The sequence below is a fragment of the Diceros bicornis genome, chromosome 9, assembly GCF_020826845.1.
Source record: "Diceros bicornis minor isolate mBicDic1 chromosome 9, mDicBic1.mat.cur, whole genome shotgun sequence".
NCBI lineage: Eukaryota > Metazoa > Chordata > Mammalia > Perissodactyla > Rhinocerotidae > Diceros > Diceros bicornis.
Genome location: NC_080748.1, coordinates 15,802,838 through 15,827,903, shown reverse-complemented (window position 1 = coordinate 15,827,903; position 25,066 = coordinate 15,802,838). Strand labels below are relative to the sequence as shown.

At 39.4% G+C, this 25,066-nt stretch overlaps 1 protein-coding gene across 1 annotated transcript in view; it reads right to left on the bottom strand.

Moving 5' to 3' along the window:
• Positions 1–2,797: 2,797 nt before the first annotated feature.
• Positions 2,798–25,066, bottom strand: part of KL (klotho) — a 45,157-nt gene continuing 22,888 nt past the window's right edge. Inside the window, exons 2-5 of the mRNA XM_058547680.1 lie at positions 10,855–11,365; positions 9,842–10,110; positions 3,636–4,737; positions 2,798–3,169 (exon numbers count right to left, since the gene is read on the bottom strand). Coding sequence (XP_058403663.1) covers positions 2,832–3,169; positions 3,636–4,737; positions 9,842–10,110; positions 10,855–11,365 — 2,220 coding nt within the window. The 3' untranslated portion in view covers positions 2,798–2,831. The remainder of the gene's footprint in view (positions 3,170–3,635; positions 4,738–9,841; positions 10,111–10,854; positions 11,366–25,066) is intronic.

Here is a 25,066-nt window from a genome sequence, read left to right as displayed (position 1 = left end):
TCACGACGTGATAAGAGGTGTAGGAGTTCCAGGGGAGTGGAATCTACATTTAAAAAAGAATATGTGAAGTGATAAAAAGAAAAAAAAAAAACCAGAATTCATGACAGTAAAGCATTGGTGGAAGGAATGTAGTGCCCTGAGAAGCAGGTTAAGAAATGAGTGGACTTTGCCCCATTGGACCAGACAGTCCCTCCTTTGTGGCCCCTCCCCGCCTGCCTCTGAGTCCCGGAACTGACCAGGGAGGAGCGCTCTCGTCTGACGCTGATGGTGAGGCAGTGACCCCCGCCTAAGGTGTGTGGGGACTCAAAGTTAGCATGAGGCTCTCATTCTAACTTAGCTGAATGGTTTTGAAGTGCTATTTCTCTTCTGTACTTTGGCGTCTCTGTTTTGTCCCTTTCAGCTCTTCCTCTGTTTTGCTCTCTCAGTGTCTGAAATTCTCTCTCAGCTCAGCTATAGGGACTACCCTGGGGCACCCTTCCTGCCCCTACCATCTTCTAGCCTCGAAGTTCACTCCTCTTGCTGTCAGACCCATTTCTTCACCCGTCCAATCATATTCTACATGGTTTAGTCAACTCCAAAAAAAATTTTTTTAAGAAATTTATCTACCAACCAGTCAGATGATTATGAAAGAAGGCAAAGTTGTAGGCAGATGTATTACAATACTTTATCAAGGGACAAAATTACTTCTTTCTACACTCAAGGAAATTAGAGTAAATATTGTAGCAAGAAAATCATTTTTAAACAACATTCATTATTTAACAGTGATTAACAAGAAGAAACTAGTCCAACAAATAGGAATGGTTAAATAATTTGTAACAAATTCGTTCAGTAGAATTACTCTACACCTATTTAAAATCATGCTTTTGAAGACTAATGACAAAGAAAATGCACACAATAAAAATTAGTAAAGATAAATAACTAGTTACAATATGATCTGACTCTAATTATGTAAAATAAGACACATAGGCTATGTTGATAGTGGCTACATCAGGGTGGTGAGATTACAGGTAATTTTTTTCTTTACATATAGTTTCTGTGTTTTTAAATTTTTTACAATGAACATATATTACTCTTATAATCAGAAAATATATGTACATAAAATAAACTATTATTCTCTAACTTCCAAACTTAATAATAAGTCCAACTTTTAAAAGAGTACCATCAAAAGCTTGTCTTTCATGGAAAAACAATCATATCACCTCTAAAGATGATACAAAATACAGTACGGTATTTTTCATTCACTATAACCCTTTGTCAGCAAGATTAGTCATATCTGATATGATATTGGTTTATCTTGCCTGATATGATATTGGCTTAACTATAAAACAAATATTAGGATCACCTGCAACTCCAGTGTAATAGACTTCCCTGTCTGAAAATCAGCAAGACTTATTTAAGGGGCATTAAAGAATAAGACCTAACTAGCCCTTTTCTGGAAATCAGTAGCATGTTTCAGTGTAAAAGTTCAAAGGAAAACTAGTTCAAAGCTAGTTCCACAGAAGTAGCAGCAAAAACATAAAATGGACCTCAGCAGTCACAGAAACAAATCTTCCAGTGTTATCAGACCAAATGCTTCTGAACCTATTAAGAATTTTTAAATTCAATTCAAAGAAATTATGGCACCTTCTAAAGAACAGAAAGTGGAGTCACTCTTTGTAGGATGAGATATTATTTCGTTCTTATTCTCTCAGGAAAGAGCACCTCATTCATTCAAAGGTGTGCTCTAAAATAAAAGGGTTTATAATCAAATTCATCCTAGTGTGGCTCATAATAAGTGCTTTTTCCTCCTTTCCTCCTCCTCGAGCCACAGCAGTGTAATGCATTTCACAATTGGTTTATGCTTCCTGAAGATCACAACATCTCATGATTCATGTTTATTTCTCTGCAAACATTTAAAGTTCCCTACGTGCAGGCCCTCGACAAGGCCCCAGGGACACAAAGCCCTCAAGGACCTGGGGTTTAGAGAGTGCCTCGAAAGTCACATAAAATATAAAGTTCTGTAATTTGCTCTGCTAGGTATATCATTAACCACATACGTAAATTACTATTAGCAGCGTTTGATGGAAACACTTTTAAAAGGAACGTTCATCCGAGGGCCCTTTGTCATCTCTCCTCTCTTGTGCCATCTCCCTTTTCAAGGAAAACTTGGTTCAACAGAGACCATTAGGCATGTCATGGCAGTTGAGACATGGTTCCTTGGGACTTAACTTTTTATTCCAACACTGCAATTACTACTTTAAGATAAATGTTACAGGGCCGGCCCTGTGGCTTAGCGGTTACGTGCACGTGCTCTGCTGCTGGCGGCCCGGGTTCGGATCCCGGGCAAGCACCGATGCACTGCTTGTCCGGCCATGCTGAGGCCGCGTCCCACATACAGCAACTAGAAGGCTGTGCAACTATGACATACAACTATCTACTGGGGCTTTGGGGGAAAAATAAATAAATAAAATTAAAAAAAAAAAAAGATAAATGTTACATTTAGGAATGGGCACAGATAAAAATATTCCTAATCTCGTCATTCAGTTTCTGTGAAAATGTTACAGAATGGTTCCCATTTCTCATGCTTTTGTTACAGACTGTGTTGGAGAAATGCTGGCCCCTGTCAGTTTTTTGATCACTCCCCAAAAAAGAACAAATCCAGGCACTATTCACATTATTCAGTATTCTGCAATCACCTATGCACATTTCAAAACCTCTGTCATGTGCCACGAAAAGGTTTTCTAGAAGTCAGATATATGAAATCTACAATTTCACAACACTGAGAAGTGCAAATGGTTAACAGCTAATGTGTGTGCATAATTATTTCAAAATGAAGAGGAAAATGTTCAGGACTATTTGTAACTTCTTCTGCCTTTCTTAGAGTAGTAAAAAATAAGAGAAAGAGAAATAATAAAAACAAACAATAGAAAAGCTATGAAAGCCAATAAAGACTTTCGCTTATGAAAAAAGCTGCACTCGGTGCACAGGGTGAATTCTTCTGGACAAAATCTTCCCAGAGTTTTGGGACCCGGGAAGCCATTGTTGTCAATAATTTTCCTGTAATGTTTCACGGAAGGTTTGGGCTCAAACTGATCTGCAGCATAACGATAGAGGCCAAACTTCGGAGCTGTGCGATCGTTAAATGAATAAGCAAAGTATCCACAAAGATTGACACCATCCAATATGTAGGCTAGAAAAACAGAAGGACAAAAAAATAGTTATTACAATATTTTGCACACAACACTTTACTTTTACAAAGCCTTGGTGCATCTGGGAAAATTTCAATACCATTTAATAAAACTTCAGACTTAATCAGAAAAGGCTTCTTTTACACGAAAACGAATAATGTACTTGGGTTAAATCTTTATGTACATGGAGCAGATAAGACTGCTGTGAAGCCGTCTGAGATGGAAGACAAGATGGTCCACGCTTTTATAGGCCCAGAGAAGGTGCTAGGGATTTTCCAGCTCCCACTTTTAGCTAAACTCTTTTATCCCCATGGAAAATACTAGCTCTCTTGGACTTTCTCGGTGGGGCAAGGAATGGATAGCACTTCGCTCTGAGGGTGACAGTGGGTGTATCTGTTTGAGAGTTTCTCTCAGGTATCAGGCCCTCAGGTGACATAACCTTCAAGAGTGCTTTTTAGGGCTCCTTACCTTTCAGAGCTTCATTTACATAATTCTGCATGTAATACATCCTCAGCTGGTCTTGGGCCTCACTCGGATCATCATCGATGCCGTTGGATATGATGTACATGGGGAGGTCTCCATACTTTAACTTTAGCCAGTTCAGCACTCTGCGTAACCCCCAGGGCACCACTGCCACCTGGCTGGGAGAGTTGAGCCAGGTGATGTCCGTCATTTCCTGCACTTCCAGGTAATCATTATATTTCATTGGATCTTCTTTCTCCCAGTCCACAAGGATGGTGGTGTAATGGCTTAAAGCCAAAAAGTCAAAGGAACCCCGGATTAGCTTTTTTTCATCTTCAGTGAAATAAGGTAGAAGGAAATTGTTTCTTTGGTTCAGCCAGTCCCTCATCACAGGCGGATAATCTCCAGAGCCGAAAATGGGCTCGGCCAGCCAGCCAATGTCAAATTCCAAAACTCTCTCTGCCGCCTCTTTGTCCTCTTGGGAGAAAGGGCAGGCCGGTTCTATCCAATCAGCCTGCAAGGCTATAGATATTTTGCCTTTCTGAGAGCGCCTAAACTTTTCATCATACACGCGCCAAGCTAAGGCGTGGGCCTTCAGAAGATTGTGCCCCGCACTGTACGTCATGTTCCGTGTGTACGGCTCGCTCATCGTGATCCAGAAGTTGACGTGGTGGCCGAGATCGCTGAAGCACAGTGTGGCATACTCTGCAAAAGCCAGGGCGGTGTGGGGGTTCTCCCAGGCGCCGTGCTTGGCCAGGGCGCGCGGCAGCCCTTGGTGCGGGGCGGAAGGTCGCCACAGGGCCACCACGGGGGTGACTTTGGCGCGCACGAGTTCGCTGACCAGGCAGCGGTAGTAGTGCAGGGCGGTGCGGTTGACCTGGGACTGGTTCCCCAGCGGGAGGATCAGCGCCCAGTCCAGCGCGAAGTGAAAATGCGAAACGTGCATCTCCCGCAGCAGGGAGATTTGGGGCCGGATGGCAGCAAAGTCAACACAATAGGATTTCCTCTTCTTGGTCACAAGCCCGTCCACCTTAATGAGCCTCTTGCTGTGGTGGACATCCCAGAGGTAAACGTTCGGGTCGGTAAACTGAGACAGAGTGGTGTCGACCTACAGGAGGAGGGTAAGCGTTACCCTATTACGCATTTCTTTCTTTCTTTCTTTCGTGAGGAAGATTAGCCCTGAGCTAACATCTGTTGCCAATCCTCCCCTTTTTGCTGAGGAAGATTGGCCCTGGGCTAAGATTCAGGCCCATCTTCCTCTACTCTATATGGGGAGGCCGCCACAGCATGGCTTGGTGCGTTGGTCTGGGCCTGGGATCTGAACGGGCGAAGCCTGGGCGGCCAGAGCACAGTGCGCCAACTTAACCACTATGCCACCACCAGCCAGCCCGCATCAATGCATTTCTTTCAACAAAACTACCAAGCAAAATGAGCAAAAATAGAAAGCTTTCTAGATGAAAAGTTAAACTGTTTTTCATAAATACTAAGTTCCTGAGGGGAAAAATACTCCACTTTGTTTTATGCACATTTGTTTTAACCACAGTACTCTCTAACTCTTGAACTGTTACTTTAATATTAAAAAAAATCTGAATTTTTTTGGTCACTTAGGTTGACAAACAATGAGTCTCACACACCTCTGGTCTGTGTTAAGCAAGCAGAGTACCTTTGGATGTTTTTCTTTTGATATAAGAAATCACTAATGATCTAAGACTTTCAAATTAAAAAAAAAACTAGACAAAAAAAGATAAAGCTTAAAACCTGAGTGAGTTAGAGTCAGAAAATGAAATATTTAAAATTAAATTGTGCTTCTTAAAATCACATTCTAAATTGAAGTCTGCTCTAGCTAGAGGACATGTTAAATAAGCGTAATGTCACCTTTCATTGGCTTTAGTGTCAATGACAGAATTTAACAAATTCAACCTGACCGATGGTAGAAAGTGAAAGAGAAAGAACGATATTGTCATTCATTCATAAAGGGATATTTTAACATAGTTTTTAAAATTTTTCTGTTATTTTTTCTGTGACAATCATGACAATAATGGTTCTCAATCATCTGATATACAAGCCTCCAAAATGAAAATAGGTATTTAGGAAAAATAGACAAATTGTAAAATCAAAATCACAAAATCCTCCACGGAGGGAATGCAAACAGAGAGTCCAGCCCAAAGACCTGCTTGCCTAAGCCAGTTTTCTCCTCAGAAATAATCCTGTTAGAACAGGCTCCTTGGTTTGACCCTCTGTATAAAAGCAGGGGTCAGATAAACTCCAGTTTTGAATCTCTAGCAGAGGTTTTGTTGCATTTCACAGGCCTTTTGCAAATGAACTGGTGTTTCTCTGGAGGGGTCAGTGCTGTGTTTATAAAGGAAAGTAATAAAAAACAGCGTGGCGGGGGAATTGTCCCTTGTAGATCACCCACGCATGCATTTCCCCTAATACTGTGGGAATGCTGGCAGAAGTATTTTTCCACTGTGATGCACCCACAAATCATGTTTCCTCAGCTTTGCAAGAGAAAATATTTGCATGCTCTTTTGAAGTGAAAGTGTTCATAGCTCGAAGGACTTTTTTGGATTATTTTTATAGAGCCCTCAGGTGACTAAATTCATAACTTTTCTACCATAATTGTTCCAGAACAACAGCTTTTATTAAACAAATTTGAAAGACTAAGGTATAATTTCTGGGAAAAAAATCTTTTTTAAAAATACAGGACATTGAGGAATGAGTATTTAGGCAAAATTCTATCTAATTTTCATTAATTTGTTGCCATTTCTTAATAAAAAATGAAAGGGGCCAGCCCAGTGGCATAGTGGTTAAGTTCATGCTCCGCTTCACCAGTGCAGGGTTTGCGGGTTTGGGTCCTGGCATGGACATACACACCGCTCATCAAGCCATGCTGTGGCAGAGTCCCACATACAAAATAGAGGAAGATGGGCACAGAGTAAGCTCAGCAACAATCTTCCTCAAGCAAAAAGAGGAAGATTGGTAACAGATGTTAGCTCAGGGCCAATCTTCCTCATCGAAAAAAAAAAAAGAAATAATAAAGTTGAACTTTTCAGGAGGAATGGGTATAAAGTATGTATTTAGTATGTAATAGAAGAAACTTCTCTTAACAGTGACCAATGTTAAAGAAGCTCTCTGTCCTCAGTATGTAGCAGCTTCTGAACCTATCTTTACTATGGGCATTAGTGGTCATGGGAAAACAAACCTGTCAGCTGGGAAATTAGGTCCAAGCACAGTGACAATCCATGTGAATAAGCGTGAGATCAGTCTTCAGGCAGGTGGTGTGCTTAATGGAATATTATTTTTAAAGTTTTCCAGGCAAAATGCATGCCTCATTAATATTAAGAGTTTGAAATACTAGCCAGGAGGGAAAAGATAAATTTCAATGGTTTAAAAATCACTTCTTGGGACTTTAATATAATATATTAAAAGTATAGAGTACTACTTATAAACTAAAACACACACACACACACTCTTCAGAACTGACCTAGCAAAAAACTAGCTTTTACTGTGTCAGTAGGAAGTTAGCTTGGGAAGGGCAGTGCCAAAATAATATAAAGCTCAAGGCGAAAAGCAGAAAGAAGAAAACAGCAATTGCAGCCTTTTTCCACTAGAGAGCTTCTAGAGAAGTTCAGGTCCACCGTGAGTTTGAGAGTGACTGAATTTTGTGTTTGGCTGGTTCTGCCTAGGAGAGGACTGGGGGGCTCTGCTGGTGGAGAAGTAGGGACCCTGAGCTGAAGAGCTAAAAGGGCAGTGCAACCTGAGAGAAAAGGTCCAGTGGCTGACAGATCAAAGTCTAAAACAACTGCTTCTGAGGAGCAGAGAAAGGAATTCTCTCCCCAGCTTCCTTCCTCTTCACTGCCATGCTCGCTGCATCAGACCTGAGTTTCTCTTTTCTCTCAAGGAAATAGGATGTACTCTTAAAACCTTCTCACTACTCACCAGTTCCCAAGGCAAACATGGTCCTTGGATGGGAACAGAGCAGGAGGGAAAGGGCTCCCTCCAACATCCCCATGCTTCCCTGAGTTCACACCTCTGCACAGAAGGGCTGGCAGAGACCTCTTCACAAGGGACTGAAGTGGGAATTACCTGCCCAGGCTCTGGCTGCTATCAGAGATCAGCGCGGAGCATGAGCCCTCAATGATGAGGGGCACAGGGCCCAGCAGGGAGCTGGGCACGGCAGAAGGGCAAGAGAAGAACAAGGACCAGGGACCATCCGCCCCAACCCCACTAAAGGGGAGGAAGAGGGAGGGACTCTGGAGGCCGTCTTGTCCCTTCATCCCTCTCTCCCTCACTCCTTCTCCCTCACCAGCACCACTTCTGCCCCTTCAGATCCTTCTTGAACCGCACTGTGGATCCCACTTACAGGAGAGAAATTAGGATAGGGAGGTTCCAAATAGCAGTGGGCTGAGGAGAAGGAGAGATGGAGGAGGGAGGAAAACCCCAAACTGGGCAGGGTGGAGCCGAGACTTGCTGCACTCAGATAATCCTTGCAAACACGATGTTCCTCAGTCACCTTTGAAATGTAAGGATGGGATTTAAGTTCAAGACTCCTCCTAAAACTAACTAGATGGTCTGAAAAAGACATAAGCGTAATACAAACCAGCAAAAAATGTATTAAGGATAGTGTCAATTTATTTCCTTGTAAATAAAAGATTTCAATTTGATATTTACAAGAAAACAGCAACTCATTTCAACTAGAAGGTCTTTCCTCAGATCCAAGCATTCTTCCAAATACTTCTTTTGAACTGAACGGTAACAGAAAACGCCACCACCAAATATGACTGTAGGAGTTCAGGGCATGCCACCCAAAACATGCTCCTTGGGTATATTGATTATTTTGAGCTGCAGGCACTTGAAAAATAGCAAATGCAGAGAAAGGCTTTCTCTGAACTCCCCTTATCTGCCTAAAAGACAGGTCCTCCAAGAGGAACTCAGTTGTCATAAATCCCCTCCCTGGAGTTTCAAGGAGTTTCGTCAACCAGGGAAGACTGACTCTTGCCACAGGAGAGGAGACTAGAAGTCAACTTTGTCACAGACTATCCACCTCCCATCTGTCCTTCCAAGAGTCCATTCATCTTTCCTAAAAATCATTTACTTTCCCTTAAGAGGCCTATATCTTCCCCTCCCCTTTCCCTATTAAGACGGCAATCAGGCCCGGATTCTAAGCCACCTTGGGGAGTTACTCATTTTTTTCTGAGTATCTCCCATGTATACATGAGGTATACATGTTACTAAATTTCTGTTTGTTTTTCTCTTCTTAATCTTTTATTACAGGGGTCTCAGCTAAGAACTCAGAATGGTCTACTATGATACTGAACTCTGACTCGGTCTTGATCTCTATTTTCACACTCAGACCCTGTTCAGCAACACCCACCACCACTCTGCTCACTTACCACCACGCTCTGTTCACTCTCATATTATCTGTGTCCACCATTTTCCCTCAGTAGACTCCTTTGACAGCAGGGGTCGTATCTTACTCATCTCAGTGTGCACTCCCCTCGACCGAGCACCCCCAGCAACTAACACAGGGCTTTGGACACACTAAGCATCTAATAAGTGCTTACTAAAGTATTCGGTCAAACTCTAGAAAACAAATTCCTTTACAATTGGGGAAATTAAAAATGATATTGAGGATTAACTACATAGTGAGTGCTCAGTAAATTTTGGTTGATCATCTTGAAGACCTTTTTTACCATGTCAATGACTGTTGCTAGAAATGACATTCTGATCAGTGAACAATTGGAGCAAAGGCTTTTATTCTCGAGGTATTTCCGCAGCTTGGGAGGAGGAGTCCACGGTTATGCATCAGGAGGGCTCTTCCTGATGTTCCTGCCTCAATCTCAGCAGCTCCACTGAGATCTCAGATAATTTGGGGTTCTGTGTTACTTCTTGTCTATGGAAGAACTCAATTGCTTTAAAAAGGATTAAAAACCACCGTATTAAAAGCACTTTATCTTTTTACTATCTTATCTTAAATATTCATATATTTTTAATTCGTCCCCCTTTAGGGCTGATTTAAAGTGCAAGGTGAAAGTAGGAAGATTTTTGGAGAGAATGGTGAAGGATTCCAAACTGTGCCCTGGATGTGCTCATTAAGGAACCGTATTTGGCGTGAAGAACGGACAATGTGCCATGATAACCTAATAAGGAAGCACTACTTACTAGTGACAGGGCTTGGTGAGACTGCTGATTGGTTTTGTCAGCTGACTTACTTGAATGTAGTTGTCAACAACTCCCCAAGCAAAGTCACAGGGAAATGTCCCTTCTAGGGGCTGATTTTCAGGTAAAGGAGGGAAGCCATTTTGCTCTATCAGCTTTTGGTAGAACAAGGCTGAAGACTTCGGCAACAACTTTTTATCCTGGCTTAGAAAGTCGACATAGAAGAGTCCACGTCTGATGCTGTAGCCTCTGTGCCACTCGAAGCCGTCCATGAGGGACCACGCCGTGTACCCGATGACGTCTACCCCATCCAGCCTGATGGCTGCAGAGGGAAGAGAGGACATGAGCAACGTGAGCCTTCACTGGGCACTTGCTTCATGATTCAAGAGCATTTGAGGGTTTTACTACTCAAGGAAATAAATCACATATAAGGCTTATTATTTGGTAAACCAATGACTTTTCTTACTGATAAAAGGCTCTAATCAAACCTAGATAACCCTACAAATAAATGTCTTCATGACTGGCTTATCTCCAATATGTTTTTATTCAGATTTCCCTCATTTCTAGTGGGTGCTCTTTGGGCCTGGGAAGATGTCTTGTTCCACTTTCTATCCTAAGCACTAGCATTGTGCCTGATGCAATAAGTGAGTAGTCTTTAAAAGCATGAACTGCTTACTATTTTCTCCAGAAAAGGTGGATATTCCTTTTTCTTTGAAAAGTGTTTTATTCAGTACAAGCAATAAGAACTCCAAGACACATACAGAGATCGAGATATCTAGGGATTTACTTAATTCTTAATATAATCTAAAAATCTAGAGTAGTAACTCTGAAAGTCAAGTAATTTCACACATTATAACCCAGTTTACAAAATGAGTTGAAAAAATTAATTTAAGTTCCTCAAGGCCCCAAATGAGAAAGGTGTTACATAAATGCATTCCTGCTATTGCCAGAATGAATTTCTACGTTATGATTAAAAACTATAAATTCACATAGTTTATTGCAGATCTCAAAGATTGTTTTTCCAGTGGATTTTGGCAGGAAATTAGAATTTTATCCCCAATCCTACCTTTTAAAGTTTCCATTATGAATTTTTTGAGGTAATACATATATTTGGCATCATCTCTCTTGGTGGTCCCTGAGACAAACCAGCCATTTTCCACAATAAATATTTGAGGATGGTTATATTCAAGGTCAATCCAGGAAAGGAGTTGCCTCAGACTGGGAGATTCTAATTGGCGGAACTTCATGTGAGGGTCCAAGAGTTGAAAACTCAAGGTTGGCCCAAAGGAAAGAGCAAAAAAGTCAGCTGTTCCCTTGATGAACTTTTTCTCAGATTCAGTAAAACCAGGGAGAAGAGATGAAAGATTACTCTTCATGCTCTCAGGATAGTCACCATCAATAAATATGGGTTTGGCAAACCAGCCTAGTACAAAGTCAAGAGATTTTTGACATTCTTTGATGCTATGGTTGGTCATTCTTCGAGGATTGATCCAGTGGGAGCTTAGGGCGATGGACACCCGGCCTCCCTGAGTCGGACGGAAAGAAGTATTGTAGAGGTGCCAGATTTTGGCATGAGCCTATAAAGAGAAAAACCATGGTGAATTTATCTCTGATTGTCAGGAGAAATATAATACATATTTGAATTCCCAACCCTAATTGTATCTGTTTCTCATCAGGCCTAACCTAGTGACTAACACCACAATGTAAAAATCACCTGTAACCAATAAATTATTTCTGAGGTAGATCAGCCCACAGTGAGCTGCTACCAGGACTAAAATTATTTCCATTGTTTTTCAGCAGCCAGTGGAAAAATGTGAATTTCTTGTGTTGAATGTGTAGTTATTATTCATACTTTGAAAAGTTAATAAGAATTCGTTATAATATCTTACTACTTAATTGACTTTGGATTACGTACTTTTTAATTAATAGGCTTCATGAAAAGAAAGAATCTCACATCTGTGATCACACCAGGAATTTCTAAATAGGATTATATTTCTTTTATCCTAAGAGACTGGAAGTTTTCAAATTGACTCAAGTGTTGGAGTCAATTTAACATTTTGTATTCATCTCTCATAGCTAAAATTCTACCACATGTCCTCACAATCTTTGTCCTTCCCCAAGAAGAATCAGTGCAATAAATTAAAGGACCAACTCCAATATCTAACCTTGGTCCACCCTCTAGCACTCTGGGACAGTGCTGGCTTCCCGCAGGATCCAGGGTGCAAGGCACAAGTCAAGAGCCAAGAACAGCTAAATACAGCTTGGAGGAGATGAGCTCGCCATAGGTAGTCAGCACTCAGCTGGGGGTTTCCTACAGCAATGAAATGGGCTTTGCTTCCACAAAACCAACTTTATACTCCCATAAAATCTTACAGACTTCTAATAGCTTATTTTCATTTGTTTCCTCTTTATTTACAAAGAATAGTAAGAATTATAGGCTTTTTCCTCCCTTACTTGAATTGTTTCTCTTTACTTTTGATTACCTTGATTTACTCTCCTTATTTTTCTACAAATGCAAGTGCTATTTATCAGCCTTTTACTCCCCTAATATATCCCCTTTGAAAACTGCATTCTAATTCTCTGTTTGACTCATGTTCTCCAAAATGATCAAGCCAATTTTCATTCCACTCCCTGGGCCTGAAGAAGCTCTGTCACTCGGTATGCCAAATGTCCTCTTCATTTTTCCTAAATATTCTTCTTGTGGTTCATTTCAGTGCAGGCATCCCAGAACGGCCTCATCCCCATTCTTATGAGTTCGGCCAAACATTTCAATGGAATAAAATAATTTATATCTAACTTTCAGTTTTAGTTTCTTAGTAAATATCTATTGTTTCATTTCAGTGAATGCATTTTTTTCATGACCTGAAGCAGCTATCTACATGCTAAGAAGGAAATGGAGAATAAAACATTGATCAGAAGAACAGTGGCATTTGCCCATGTGATTCAAGAAACTTGGGCTTAATCATGCTGCTGGCTTTGTGATGTCACCCACCCTTTTCTGTCTTCCTCGCTTCCACCCCTCCCTCTCTCCCATCCCCATTGACAAGAAATCTCATCACGTCCTATAACAGTCAAACAAAAAAGAAAGGGAGCAGTCCAGGCTAGTACTCAGGACATTGGACAAGAGGACTCTCCTAATTTGGTCCAATTGCATCCTACAGATAGTCATGTCCTCAACCTAAAAGACATACCTCTACAGAACACGTGCTGTGATGGGGAGAGTGGGGGGTCATCAAGTAGGAGTGAGAGCAACCCAAGAACTTCCTGATCTGGGTCAGTTTTGCAGGTAGCTGAAGTAAGAGTCATAGAATAGAATTGTCTACAATCATGGACCATTCTTCTAACCTTGAGTACCTCAACATGGCTCAGAGGGGATCTGGTGAGGAAACAAATGACTTAGACCATACGGAAGTACACACGTGGTCTTTGATATCAGATAAAATTCCTACTCTATCGCTTTTAGTTATGTCCTACTCTATCACTTTTAGACCACATTACTTAACCTGGGAAGGTAAGACTAACTTTCCTGTGTCTCTCACAGGGCTGTTATGAGGATTAAATGAGATAATTTATGTAAAACATCTAACACAGAGTTTGCATACAGTAGGGTCTCCATGAATGCTTATTCCTTCTCTCCCTATAGGATGAGCAGAACGAAAAAGAAGAGCATTGAAGATAAGGGAAACACCACCTGCTGAGGAATTCAGCCCATAACCAAGATGTGATGTGGTGACAAAAGCTGGGGTTTGGATTAGAAGAGTCTTAGGTTTGGATCCCAAGTCCTCTATCTATTACCAGTGAGCCTCAGTTACTTCTCTGCACAAATGTGAATAGCATCTATTCTCCTGTAGGGACATTGTAAGGATTAAATGATATGATGCAAGTGAAAGTGTCTATTAAGTAGTTGATTATTTTAGAGAATATAAATTTGCAGCATTGGCAAGTATGAAGGTTAATTTTACGTGTCAACTTGACTGAGCTAAGGGACCCCCAGATAGCTGGTAAAACAGTTGTCAAGAGTTTAGCTAAGATACCCCATGGTATTGCTGCCTCAGCATCCATTTTATTTGGCAAAACAGCCAGCAGGGACCTTAAACTGACACTAGCCCCTCATGCAAGCACATGCTCTGGACAGCAGCCAGCAGAGCCACAAGTAAAGGTCAGTTCCTGACATGACTTCCCCAACAGCCTGTGATCAACAGTCTCCCTGCCTCCTAGGGCCCTTTACATGAGACCCCCATGAGGCTTACCAAAACCCCTCTTTTGGTTTGAATTGGCCAATCTGGCCTTAGCCTGGGAACCTCAAAGCACTGCACCCACAGACCCTAAAAAGGCATGTGTCCCAGGCCCTGTCTTTCTCTCTGTCTGCACTCTGCCTTAACCTCCCCATGTGGCCGCTCAAGGCACGCCATTTATGTACTTCCTCCAGGACCTATAGAGCAACAAACTTCTCTTTCTCAATTTCTCTTGTGGTCTGTTGTTGAACCAAGGATCACCATGTGGCATCCTGTGCTCCACTTAACAAATGTTAATTTAACAAAATCATAACAACATCATTTCTGGGTGTATCTGTGAGGGTGTTTCTGGAAGAGATCAGCATTTGAATTGGTAGACTGAGTAAAGATCACCCTCACCAATGTAGGTGGGCATCATCCAATCCATTGAGGGCCCGGATAGAACAAAAAGAGGAAGGAAAGGTGAATTTGCTCTTTGATTGAGCTGGGACATCCATCTTCTCCTGCCTTTGGACAGTGGCACTCTGGTTCTCAGGCCTTTGGACTCAGACTCGGACTTACACCTTTGGCTCCTCTGGTCCTCAGGCCCTCAGGTTTGTACTGGAAATACATCACTGGCTTTCCTTGACCTCCAGTTTGCAGACAGCAGACCGTGGGACTTCTCAGTCTCCATAACCACATGAGCCAATCCCTCATAATAAATCCCTTTCTATATATCTATATATATCCCATGGTTCTGTTTCTCTGGAGAACTCTGACTAATACAGAAAGCATCTTAGATGTCACTTGGCTTAACCACTCACCTCACTCCAAAACTCCCACTTGATCTGTTATTTGACTGCTCTCCACAGCAGCCCAATTTGGTGGTCATCCCATGCATGGCATCTTCTCTAGGAAGGCGCCCCACCCCACCACCCACCTGCCACACTGAGCTGCACGTCCCTCCTCTGGGCACCCTCCAAGTCTTAGGCACACTTCTCTTACATCACTTACTGCAGGTAATGATGTCCTTCCCCAGACTGAGCTCCCTAAGGAGTTCCCTCATCCCCTCCCTGGCACATGGAGGCCCAATTGTCTGTTAAACTGAACTCAACTCTGCTTCATCACCTCCTCACGAGGCAGTTCACTCCATTTTCAGATGGTACATTTGAGTAATCAACTACTATGAGGCAAGGTGTAGGAAGGTCACCATCTAGGATGTTACAACAACTGAGGATGATTAATAAGGAGATGGTTATGTATGATTTTGCACTGCTTTCTAATTATTCCAGGTATGTTAATCTTATAAGCTTGTTATCTTAAGATTGAGATTTAATAAAGCTATTGACAAGGACTCAGGGAAACAATTAAGAGTATGAGCAAGAATGTTCATCTAAATACTATTTCTAAAAGCAAAATATTGAAAATAATTGAAATGTTCAATATTCAAATAAATTTACACCCATAAATGCATGTTTTAATACATTATGGTATGACTAAAAATATTCTACTATTCAGACATTATAAATAATACAGAAGAATGTCTATTAATGTGTAAAAAATGTTTCTAAAATACTAACTGAACAGAAAAGGTTACAAATCAGTAAGTAGAGTTTAATAACAATATGTACATAAAGATCTGGAGGGATTTATAACTTGTTAAAAGAGGTTTTGCAGCAGCAGTGTGGGTGGTATAATTCTCTTCGTTCTGCTTTTCTATATTTTTTTCATTTCCTACCATACATACATCTTGCTTTAGAGGTAAGAAAAAAACTTAAATTCAAAAAAGGAAAATAACTCATAGGAGCTGGATGGTAGGTCCTGCTTGAACTGTCCTTGAAAGCAATGATCTAATTAACCCCTGCCTAATGGTTCTCTAAACTACCCTACTGTCTCTGCCTCAAATTCCAAGTCCCAGGCACATTGAACCCTACGTGAAGTTCTGAAATCCCCTAGGCTTCCATGCTTTACTAGGTGCAGCTCTCTCATGTTACTCCCAGTCCTTCCAGCCTCACCCTCCTTCAAACCTCTGCACAGACATCACCACCCCCAGGAAGTCTTCCCTGACATCTTCCCTCTCCCCACCCTTAAATGTCCATTCCATACGTCTCCACAGTTGGCCTCTACCAAAGACCTTAACCATATTATGTTACATTATTTAAGTGCCTAGATTGTGTTTCAAAGGAATTGACTAGGTCTTTTATCTCTCTATTCTCAGATTCTAGCAAAGTGTTGGGTCAGAGTAAATATTCAATAAACAAATATGGAGGAATGAAGGCTGGCAGTAAGAACCAAATCAAAGAGTCTGGGACAGAAGCAAACATTTTTCTGAGCCAGAGCAGGAAAATTCTCTCATAAGATACCTGGTTGTATTTTATTTCTAAGACCTTGAAAGACAGAGAACTTTCCGGCACATACCATTAAAAAAATAAATTAGAAGGAATTTGGCTTGGTAGCCCTCTGAGAATAATACCATGTTGTGTCAAAATGTACTAATGATTCAATTTGGGGAATAAGACACTATGATATGTGACATCCTCCTAACTTCTTTCCCAGCCTTGATGTAGATTTTGAACATTCATGACTCAATTTATGAGGTTAGTATAACCTTGATACAAAAATCTCCCAAAACATATTACAAGAAAAGAAAATTAGAGACCAAATATCCCTGAAATATATAAGCAAAAATCCTTAAAATAATTAGAAATCCAACATGATAATATTAAAAAAATGCACCGAAAGAGAGATGGGATGGCTATACTAATATCAGATAAAATGTACTTTAAGCCAAAAATCGTTAAAAAAAGACAAAGAAGGACATTGCAAATTGATAAAAGGGTCAATCCTTCAAGAATATATAATAATTATAAACATATCTGCACTCAACAAGAGAATCCCAAAAGTAATGAAGCAAAAATTGATAAAATTGAGGAGAGAAATACATAACTCAATAATTATTGTTAGACACTTCAGTACTCCACTTTCAATAATTGATAGAAAATCTAGGCAGAAGATCAACAATGAAACAGAGGCCTTGAACATCACTATAAAGCAATTAGAGCTAACAGACTTAGAACATTGCATCCAATAAGAGCAGAATACACATTTTACTCAAGTGTACATGAGACATTCCTCAGGATTGACCACATGATAGGACACAAAACAAGTCTTAATAAATTTTAAAAGATTGACATCATACAAAGTATTTTCTCTGACCACAGTGAAGGGGAAACTAGAAATCAATATATTCAAATATGTGGAAATTAAACAACACATTCTTAAACAACCAGTGGGTCAAAGAAGAAATAACAAGGAATATTAGAAAATACTTAGAGATGAATAAAAACAAAAACACAACATACCAAAACTTATGGGATGCAGCAAAAGCAATACTCAGAGAAAATTTTATAGCTCTAAATGACTATGTTAAAAAAAGAAAGATTCAAATCAATAACCTAACCTTCCACCTTAAGGAAATAGAAAAAGAAGAGCAACTAAACACACAGCCAGCAGAATAAAGGAAATAATAAAGATTAGAGTAGATATAAACAAAATAGAGAATAGAAAAATAATAGAATCAACAAAATATAAAGTTGGTTCTTTGAAAAGATCAACAAAATTGACAAACCTAGACTGTCTGAGGAAAAAAAGAGAAGATTCAAATTACTAAAATCAGAAATGAAAGTGGGGAATTACTACTGATCTTTTCTGTATATCTATTTCTATGATAAAAGGATTTTAAGCCAACACTATGAACAATTGTATGCCAAAAAATTAGATAAACCTAGATGAAATGGACAAATTCCTAGAAATACACAAATTACCAAAAGTGGTTCAAAAAGAAATAGAAAGTCTGACCAGATGTATAAACAAGTAAAGAGACTGAATCAGTAATCAAAAACCTCTCAACTAAGAAAAGCCCAAGCCCAGTGGCATTAATGGTAAATTGTACCAAACATTTAAAGAAGAATTAACACAACTCCTTCTCACATTCTTCAAAAAATAGAAGAGGAAGGAATACTTCCTAACTCACTCTATGAGGTCAGCATTGAATTACCCTGATACCAAAGCCAGATAAGAACATTAAAAGAAAAAAAAAAGCTACAGACCAATATTCCTTATGAATATAGATACAAAAAACCACAACAAAATACTAACAAAACAAATCCAGCTGCTTATTAAAAGGATTATATCTCATGATTAAGCAGGATGTATCCCAGGTATGCAAGGATGGTTCAACATGTGAAAATCAATCAATGTAATACATCACATTAATGGAATGAAGGGAAGGAAATCCCACACGATCATCTCAATTAATGCAGAAAAAGCATTTGACAAAATCCAAACATCTTTCAGACAAAAACACTAAAATCTAGGAATAGAAGAAAACTTTCTTAATGTGTTAAAGCGCATTTTTTGAAAAACCCACAGTTAGCATCCTACTCAATGAAAGCTGAAAGCTTTCCCCTTAAGATCAGGATCAAGACAGGGACATTTCACTGTTGCTCTTAAACAATGTATTGCAAGTTCTAACCAGAACAGTTAGGCAAGGAAAAAAAAAAGGACATCCAAGTTGGAAAACAAACAAAACTATCATGCAAGTTGGAAAACAAACAAAACTATCTCTATTCACAGATGACATGATTCTACATAAGGAAAATGGTAAAGAATCCACACATGCAAAAATATTAGAGCTAATAAATGAATTCAGCAAAATTTCAGGGTACAATATAAACACTCAAAAATCAGTTGTATTTGTCTACATTAGCAATAAATAATCCAAAAAGGAAATTAAGAAAACAATTCCATTTATAATAGACTCAAAAAGAATAAAATACTTAGGAATAAATTTAACCACTCTCACAACTTTTATTTACATTGTACTGGAGGTTCTAGCCAGTGTAGTAAGGCAAATCAAAGAAATGAAAGGCATGTTGATTGGAAAGAAAAATAAATAACTCTATTATTCACAGAAAACATGATTGTCTATACAGAAATCCTAAGGGATCTTAAAAGAAAAAGAAACACACAAACTATTAGAACTAATATGTGAATTTAGCAAGTTAACAGGATACATTGTCAGTAGACAAAAATCAATTTTATTTTTATATATGAGCAACAAACATTTGGAAAATAAATTTTAAATATAATACCACTTACAATAGCATCCAAACCATAAAATACTTAGGAATAATTTAACAAAAGATGTGCACAACTGCTAAAATGATATCTAAAAAACATTACTAAGAGAAATTAAAGAAATAAATGGAAAGAGATGCCATTTTTATGGATTGGAAGACTCAATACTGTTATGTTATTCATTCTCCCCAAATTGAGCTCTAGATTCAAGACCATCTCATCCAAAATTCCAACATGTTTTTTGTAGAAATTGACAAGTTGATTCTAAAATGCATATGATAATTCAAAGGACATAGAACAGTTAAAATAACTCGCAAAAGGAAGAACAAAGTTGTTCTTTGTTCAACAAAGTTGAAACATTCACGCTACCTGACTTAAGACTTACCATAAAGCCATAACAATCAATATAGTATGATATTGGCAAAAGGATAGACAAATAGAGCAAAGGAAAAGAATAGAGAATTCAAAATTAAACCCATGGCCAACTGATTACCAACTGTCAACCTACAAAAACAGAAACCACTTTAAGAGGCAAGGCCTTTATTTGAGATCAAAGAATTGCAACTCAGGGAGTACAGATTCAGGTAGAAATCCAAATAATGTCCCAATTACAAGCTGAAAGAGGAGGGTTTTATGGGGAAAGGAAATGGGTAATTAGATGAAAAGAAGAGGAAAAGAAAAAAATCTTCTATAGGTGTTAATAAGCTAGATTATTCTTTAGCTATACATGGCTGGTTACGATTATATCTTCAGAAAGAGAGTCCATAATCATCAGTCTCTGTGCTCAGGGTGTCTGCTTTCCTGCTAGCTTTACAAACAGTTGTCTGGAAGACAATGTTGGTTTGGTCCAGTCCAAAAGTCTGGCCCAGTTCAAACAGTCCAAAGGTTCAAGGAGTAAGCCATGGAGGCAGTTCCTCTGAAATGGCTGCTCCAGCTCTATTTTAAAATGGCTGCACTTATGTCCACTTTTCACACAACAAATGCACCAAGGCACTTATATGGCAAAAGGAAAGCCTTTTCAACAAATTCTCCTGCAAAGTTGAGAAACTATATGGAAAAAAATGAACCCAACCTTACACTTTGCATAAAAATTCATTTGAGACAGACTGTAGACCCAAATGGAAAAGCTAGAACTATAAAGCTTGTAGAACAAAACATAGTCTCTTGATCTTGGGGTAGGAAGAGATTTCTCAGAACACAGAAAGCACTAATCATTAAAAAAAAATGATAAATTGGACTTCATCAAAACTAAAATCTGCTCATCAAAAGTTTACAGAACGGAAAGACAAAACACTGAAAGGAAATACAGTCATGTCCTGCATAATGACGTTTCGGTCAATAACGGACCGCATATATGATGGTGGTCCCATAAGATTAGTACCATATAGCCTAGGTGTGTAGTAGGCTGTACCATCTAGGTCTCTGTAAGCACACTCTATGATGTTCACATAACAACGAAATCACTAATGATGCATTTCTCAGAACATTGTTGTTCTCGTTGTTAAGTCATTCATGACTGTATTAAAAATACGTATATCTGACAAAAGAATATCTAAAAATAAATACAATAACCCTACTACTAATAATAATAATAAAAAAGAAACAATCCCCCTCCCCACCATGAACAAAAGATCTGAACAGACATTTCCCAAGAGCATCTACACCAATGCTCAATAAGCACATGGAGAGGTACTCAATATCAATGTTACCAGAGAAATGCAAATTAAAACCACGATGAGCAATCACACCCACTGGAATGTCTACAATTAAAAAGACTGACAGCGGGGCGGGCCCGGTGGTGTAGCAGCAGTTAACTTCGTGTGCTCTGCTTCGGCGGCCCGGGGTTCGCAGGTTCCGATCCTGGCTGTGGACTGACACACCAGTTGTCAAGCCATGCTGTGACAGCGTCCCATATAAAGTAGAGGAAGATGGGCACAGATGTTAGCCCAGGGCCAATCTTCCTCAGCAAAAAGAGGAGGATTGGCAATGGACGTTAGCTCAGGGCTAATCTTCCTCAGCAAAATAGGAGGATTGGCAATGGATGTCAGCTCAGGGCTAATCTTCCTCACAAAAAAAAAAAAAAAGACTGACAGCAAATTCTAACAAGGATGAAAAGCAACTAGAACTTTCATACGTTGCTGTTGGGAGTGCAAAGAGCACCAGCACTTTGGAAAACTATTTGGCAGTTTCCTATGAAGTTAAACATAGGCCTTCTCTATAACCCAGAAATTCCACACCTAGGTATTTACCCAAGAGAAATGACAAAATAAGTCCACAAAAAGACTTGTACAATAAGATAAAAATTTACAAAAACGATTTGCTCAAGGATGCTTACAGTAGCTTTATTCACAATAGCAAAAAACTGAAAATAACACAAATGTCCGTCAACAGGAGTATGTATAAACACTGTGGTCTGTCTACACAATGCAATACTAGTGAGCAATAAAAAGAATGAACTACTGTTGCACAAACAATATGGATTAACCTCAAAAATATATGTAGAGAAAAAGAACCAAGACACAAAGAGTTAATGCATATGGTTGCATGATTCCATTTACATAAAGTTCAAAAATTAATCTATGGTGATAGAAATCAGAACAGCAGTTGCCTATGGTGGGGGAGAATTGATTGGAAGCAGTCACAAGGAAACTCTGGGGTGATAGGAATGTTCTATACCTTCATTGGAATTGGTTACACAGGTGTATGCTGTTGTCAAAACTGGTCAAATTGCAAATTAAAATATGTGCATGAACCTTAAAGATCTATACATAAAAACACAAACAAATAAACAAATAAATAGTAGGTGAATACCTTAGTCACAGGCAAAGCTCTTTCAAGGACAGAAATATAATTACCTAGCATTTATATGGCAAGAGAAAACTGATATTCTCTGAAACACAAATTCATTTCTGAAACTACAGTAGTGATTTGTTACTTTAAAAAAATTCAGTTATTTAGCTTTTAACTAAAGGGATCAATACTCATTTATTCATTCAACAAATATTGTCCTAAGTTCCTAGAAATCAATGGGATTCAAAATAAGATTCTGATCTCACGGAGCTTCCATTCTAGGGAGGAAGAGAGATAACAAATGAAACAACACCGAGTAAGAGGGTCAAAGGCGACAGGGATTGGGATGGGGGAGTACAGTTTAGATAGGAAAGGCTTCTTTGAGGAGGCATGTTTGAGGAAAGATCTAGCAATAAGAGGATAAACGAAGGATGCTAAATAAGACCTGGAGGGGGAAAAGCATTCAGGGCAGAGGATTGAGCAAATGTAAAGAAAGCTCTGTGGGCCAGGAAGGAATGCGGCAGGTTGGATGAAAAGCTATATAGAAAGCAAAGGAGGCACCTCCTTCAAGAGAAGATCAGACACAGGTACTTAGCCCCCATCCCCACCTCCACAGCAAGCCGGTAGTTGCCAATGACTGACAGGTGTGGGAGTTAAAACGTCCAACTGTGAGGCAGAAAACTGTGGGATGTAATTTACAAGCCAGAGCTCCCTGGAGGATCAGGCGGCCTCCTTTCCATGGCAGCCTCCCTTGCCTTGTCCCCTTCTTTGGTTCTGCTCTCATGCCTTTACTGATTGCTCCTGCCAGCACTTCTTGGCTCAGACCAGGGAGCCAGACCTATGACAGGCTGGGACTAGATTGGCCCAGCCTTGTAGAGCCCAGTGAAGAGTTTGGATTTAATTCTAAATGAGATAAAAGCCACTAATGGTTAAGTATAGTGGTTAAGAGCATGGACTCAGTCAGACTGTTCCAATTCTGTGCCCTTATTAGCTGTGTGACCTCTCTATGCCTAACTCTCTATGCCTCTGTTTCCTCAACTGTAGAACAGGGACAACAACAGCTCCTTATGTTCACATCCTTATCAGGATTAAATGTCAATATATGGAAAGCATTTAGAATTGTGACTGACCAGGTAAGTTTATTATTCAAGTGTGGCAGTCTGTAATTTGATTTGTGATTTTTATAGATCACTGGCTACTATGTGGCAAATAGACCCTAGGAGGGCAAGATGGGAGCAAGGAGACCAGTTAGGCAGCTACTGCAATGGTCCAGGCAAAAGACGATGTTGGTTTGGACCAAAGAAGATAATGAGAAGTGGCCAGATTTAGGCTATCATGAAGGTGGAATCAATAGAACTTGATGATGAATTGGAGGTTACATATGACTTGTGAGGGGGGATAAAAGAATCAAGGACAACAGAGGAAGCAAAATGTAAGGGATTGGGGAAATGAAGTGATCAAGTTCTGTTTAGGTCATGGGTTTGATATCTCAGTGAAGATGGCTAGTTGGCAGCTGGGTATATGAGCCCAGAGTTGGAGAAGATATGCTTCCCAAGTACATTTAGTCATTCTTTTCCCACCACACCCTGAATTGGAGTAGATATCATGCTTCTTCACAGTTCTTCATAAATTGGTGACTCTTCACCAAGACTGTACACTCTTCATCAACAAGAGTTGAATTGAAACAACCTGAACATCTAACAACATGAGATTATTCATTTATTTATTCTTTTAATCAAATATTTATTGAGAAGCTACTATGTGCCAATCATAGTTCTTAGATTAGTTCAAACAATCTAAAGGGGCAACAATAAGGATTAGTTGAAATAACCCAGGAATAAGGGATTAGATGGAACAAATTATTTTTTAGCTACAAATGATCATCAGTCACCTTAATAAATTATAATTAGCTACAGATAAAGCATGTGTGGTATTACCTAATTTATGGACTCATATGTACATATATAAAATAAATATATATAGGACAGGATTCCGTTTCAAACTTCAAGTTGAATGATCCAAGCCAGGCCAATGAGATATCTTACCTGCGATTTTTCTACTGTAGTAGAGGAAGGGTCTCTCCCACATTTGGAGTGGAAGGAAGTTAATCTGGAATTGCTGACCCAAGCACAAGTGTGTGTGTGTGTGTGTGTCTGTGTGTGTCTGTGTGCGTGTGCGTGTCTCTGTGGGAAAGAAAGATTGCCCTCCTTGATGGTAATGGTCACTTGCAAGTCCAATTCCTAAAGTCCCTGGAGCTCTTCCCCAATTCTGTGAATTATCCCCATTTCCTTCTAATAAAGTCCCTTTTCTTCCTTAACCCAGTTTTAGTTGGGGTTAGTCATTGCAAATATAGAATTCCTTAATACACATATAATGAAATTTAAGATTATGTAAGAACTCACTCAGTTAAAGACATGCTTTTACAACTAGGCAAGACAAAGGCCAACATAAATTTTTAAAATCATGATGTAATCTTGGAGTTTTGTTACTTAGGATCATTTTGTCTGGATTTTTCCAAAGCAACCTACTTAAAAGGTCTTATTCATTTGTTTTAAATTAAAAAATTCCTTCGAATGAAGTGAAAATGATTTTATAACGCACATTGGATAAATACGTCAATAAATCAGAGATTAAGTTTCTTGCCTCGTTAATTTACCTGTACAGAACTAATCAACATCAATTAAATCATTCTATCTAATACTATATCACACTGCTATGAAAATCCTTCCAAATCATTGATGCTAGGTTGTTAACAAAATATCCAGCTTATGACCAGAATCCATCTAGCCTATTAATCACAACGTTATCAGAGACACAGAGGAGTTCTAATTCTTGGTTTTTATATCTGTTTTTCTAATAGCAACAAAATGAGAACCGTGAAGGAACACGTAGGGAGACAGCAGGCAAGATGAGAAAAAGACACAAGAAGCTAAAGGACTCAGATAAGGGATGTATTCACAGGTCAGCAGAGCATCCCACGGTCCATCAGTCAACTAGGAGCTTTCCAGTAAACATCTATTACTACAATCGCCAAAGTAATTCTGTCATACCCTCATGAAGCAGCTCCTCTCCAATTTCAACAAAATGGAGCAAAGTGTTTTCCTTCCATAATAGTCACCTCTACTTTCTAAATGT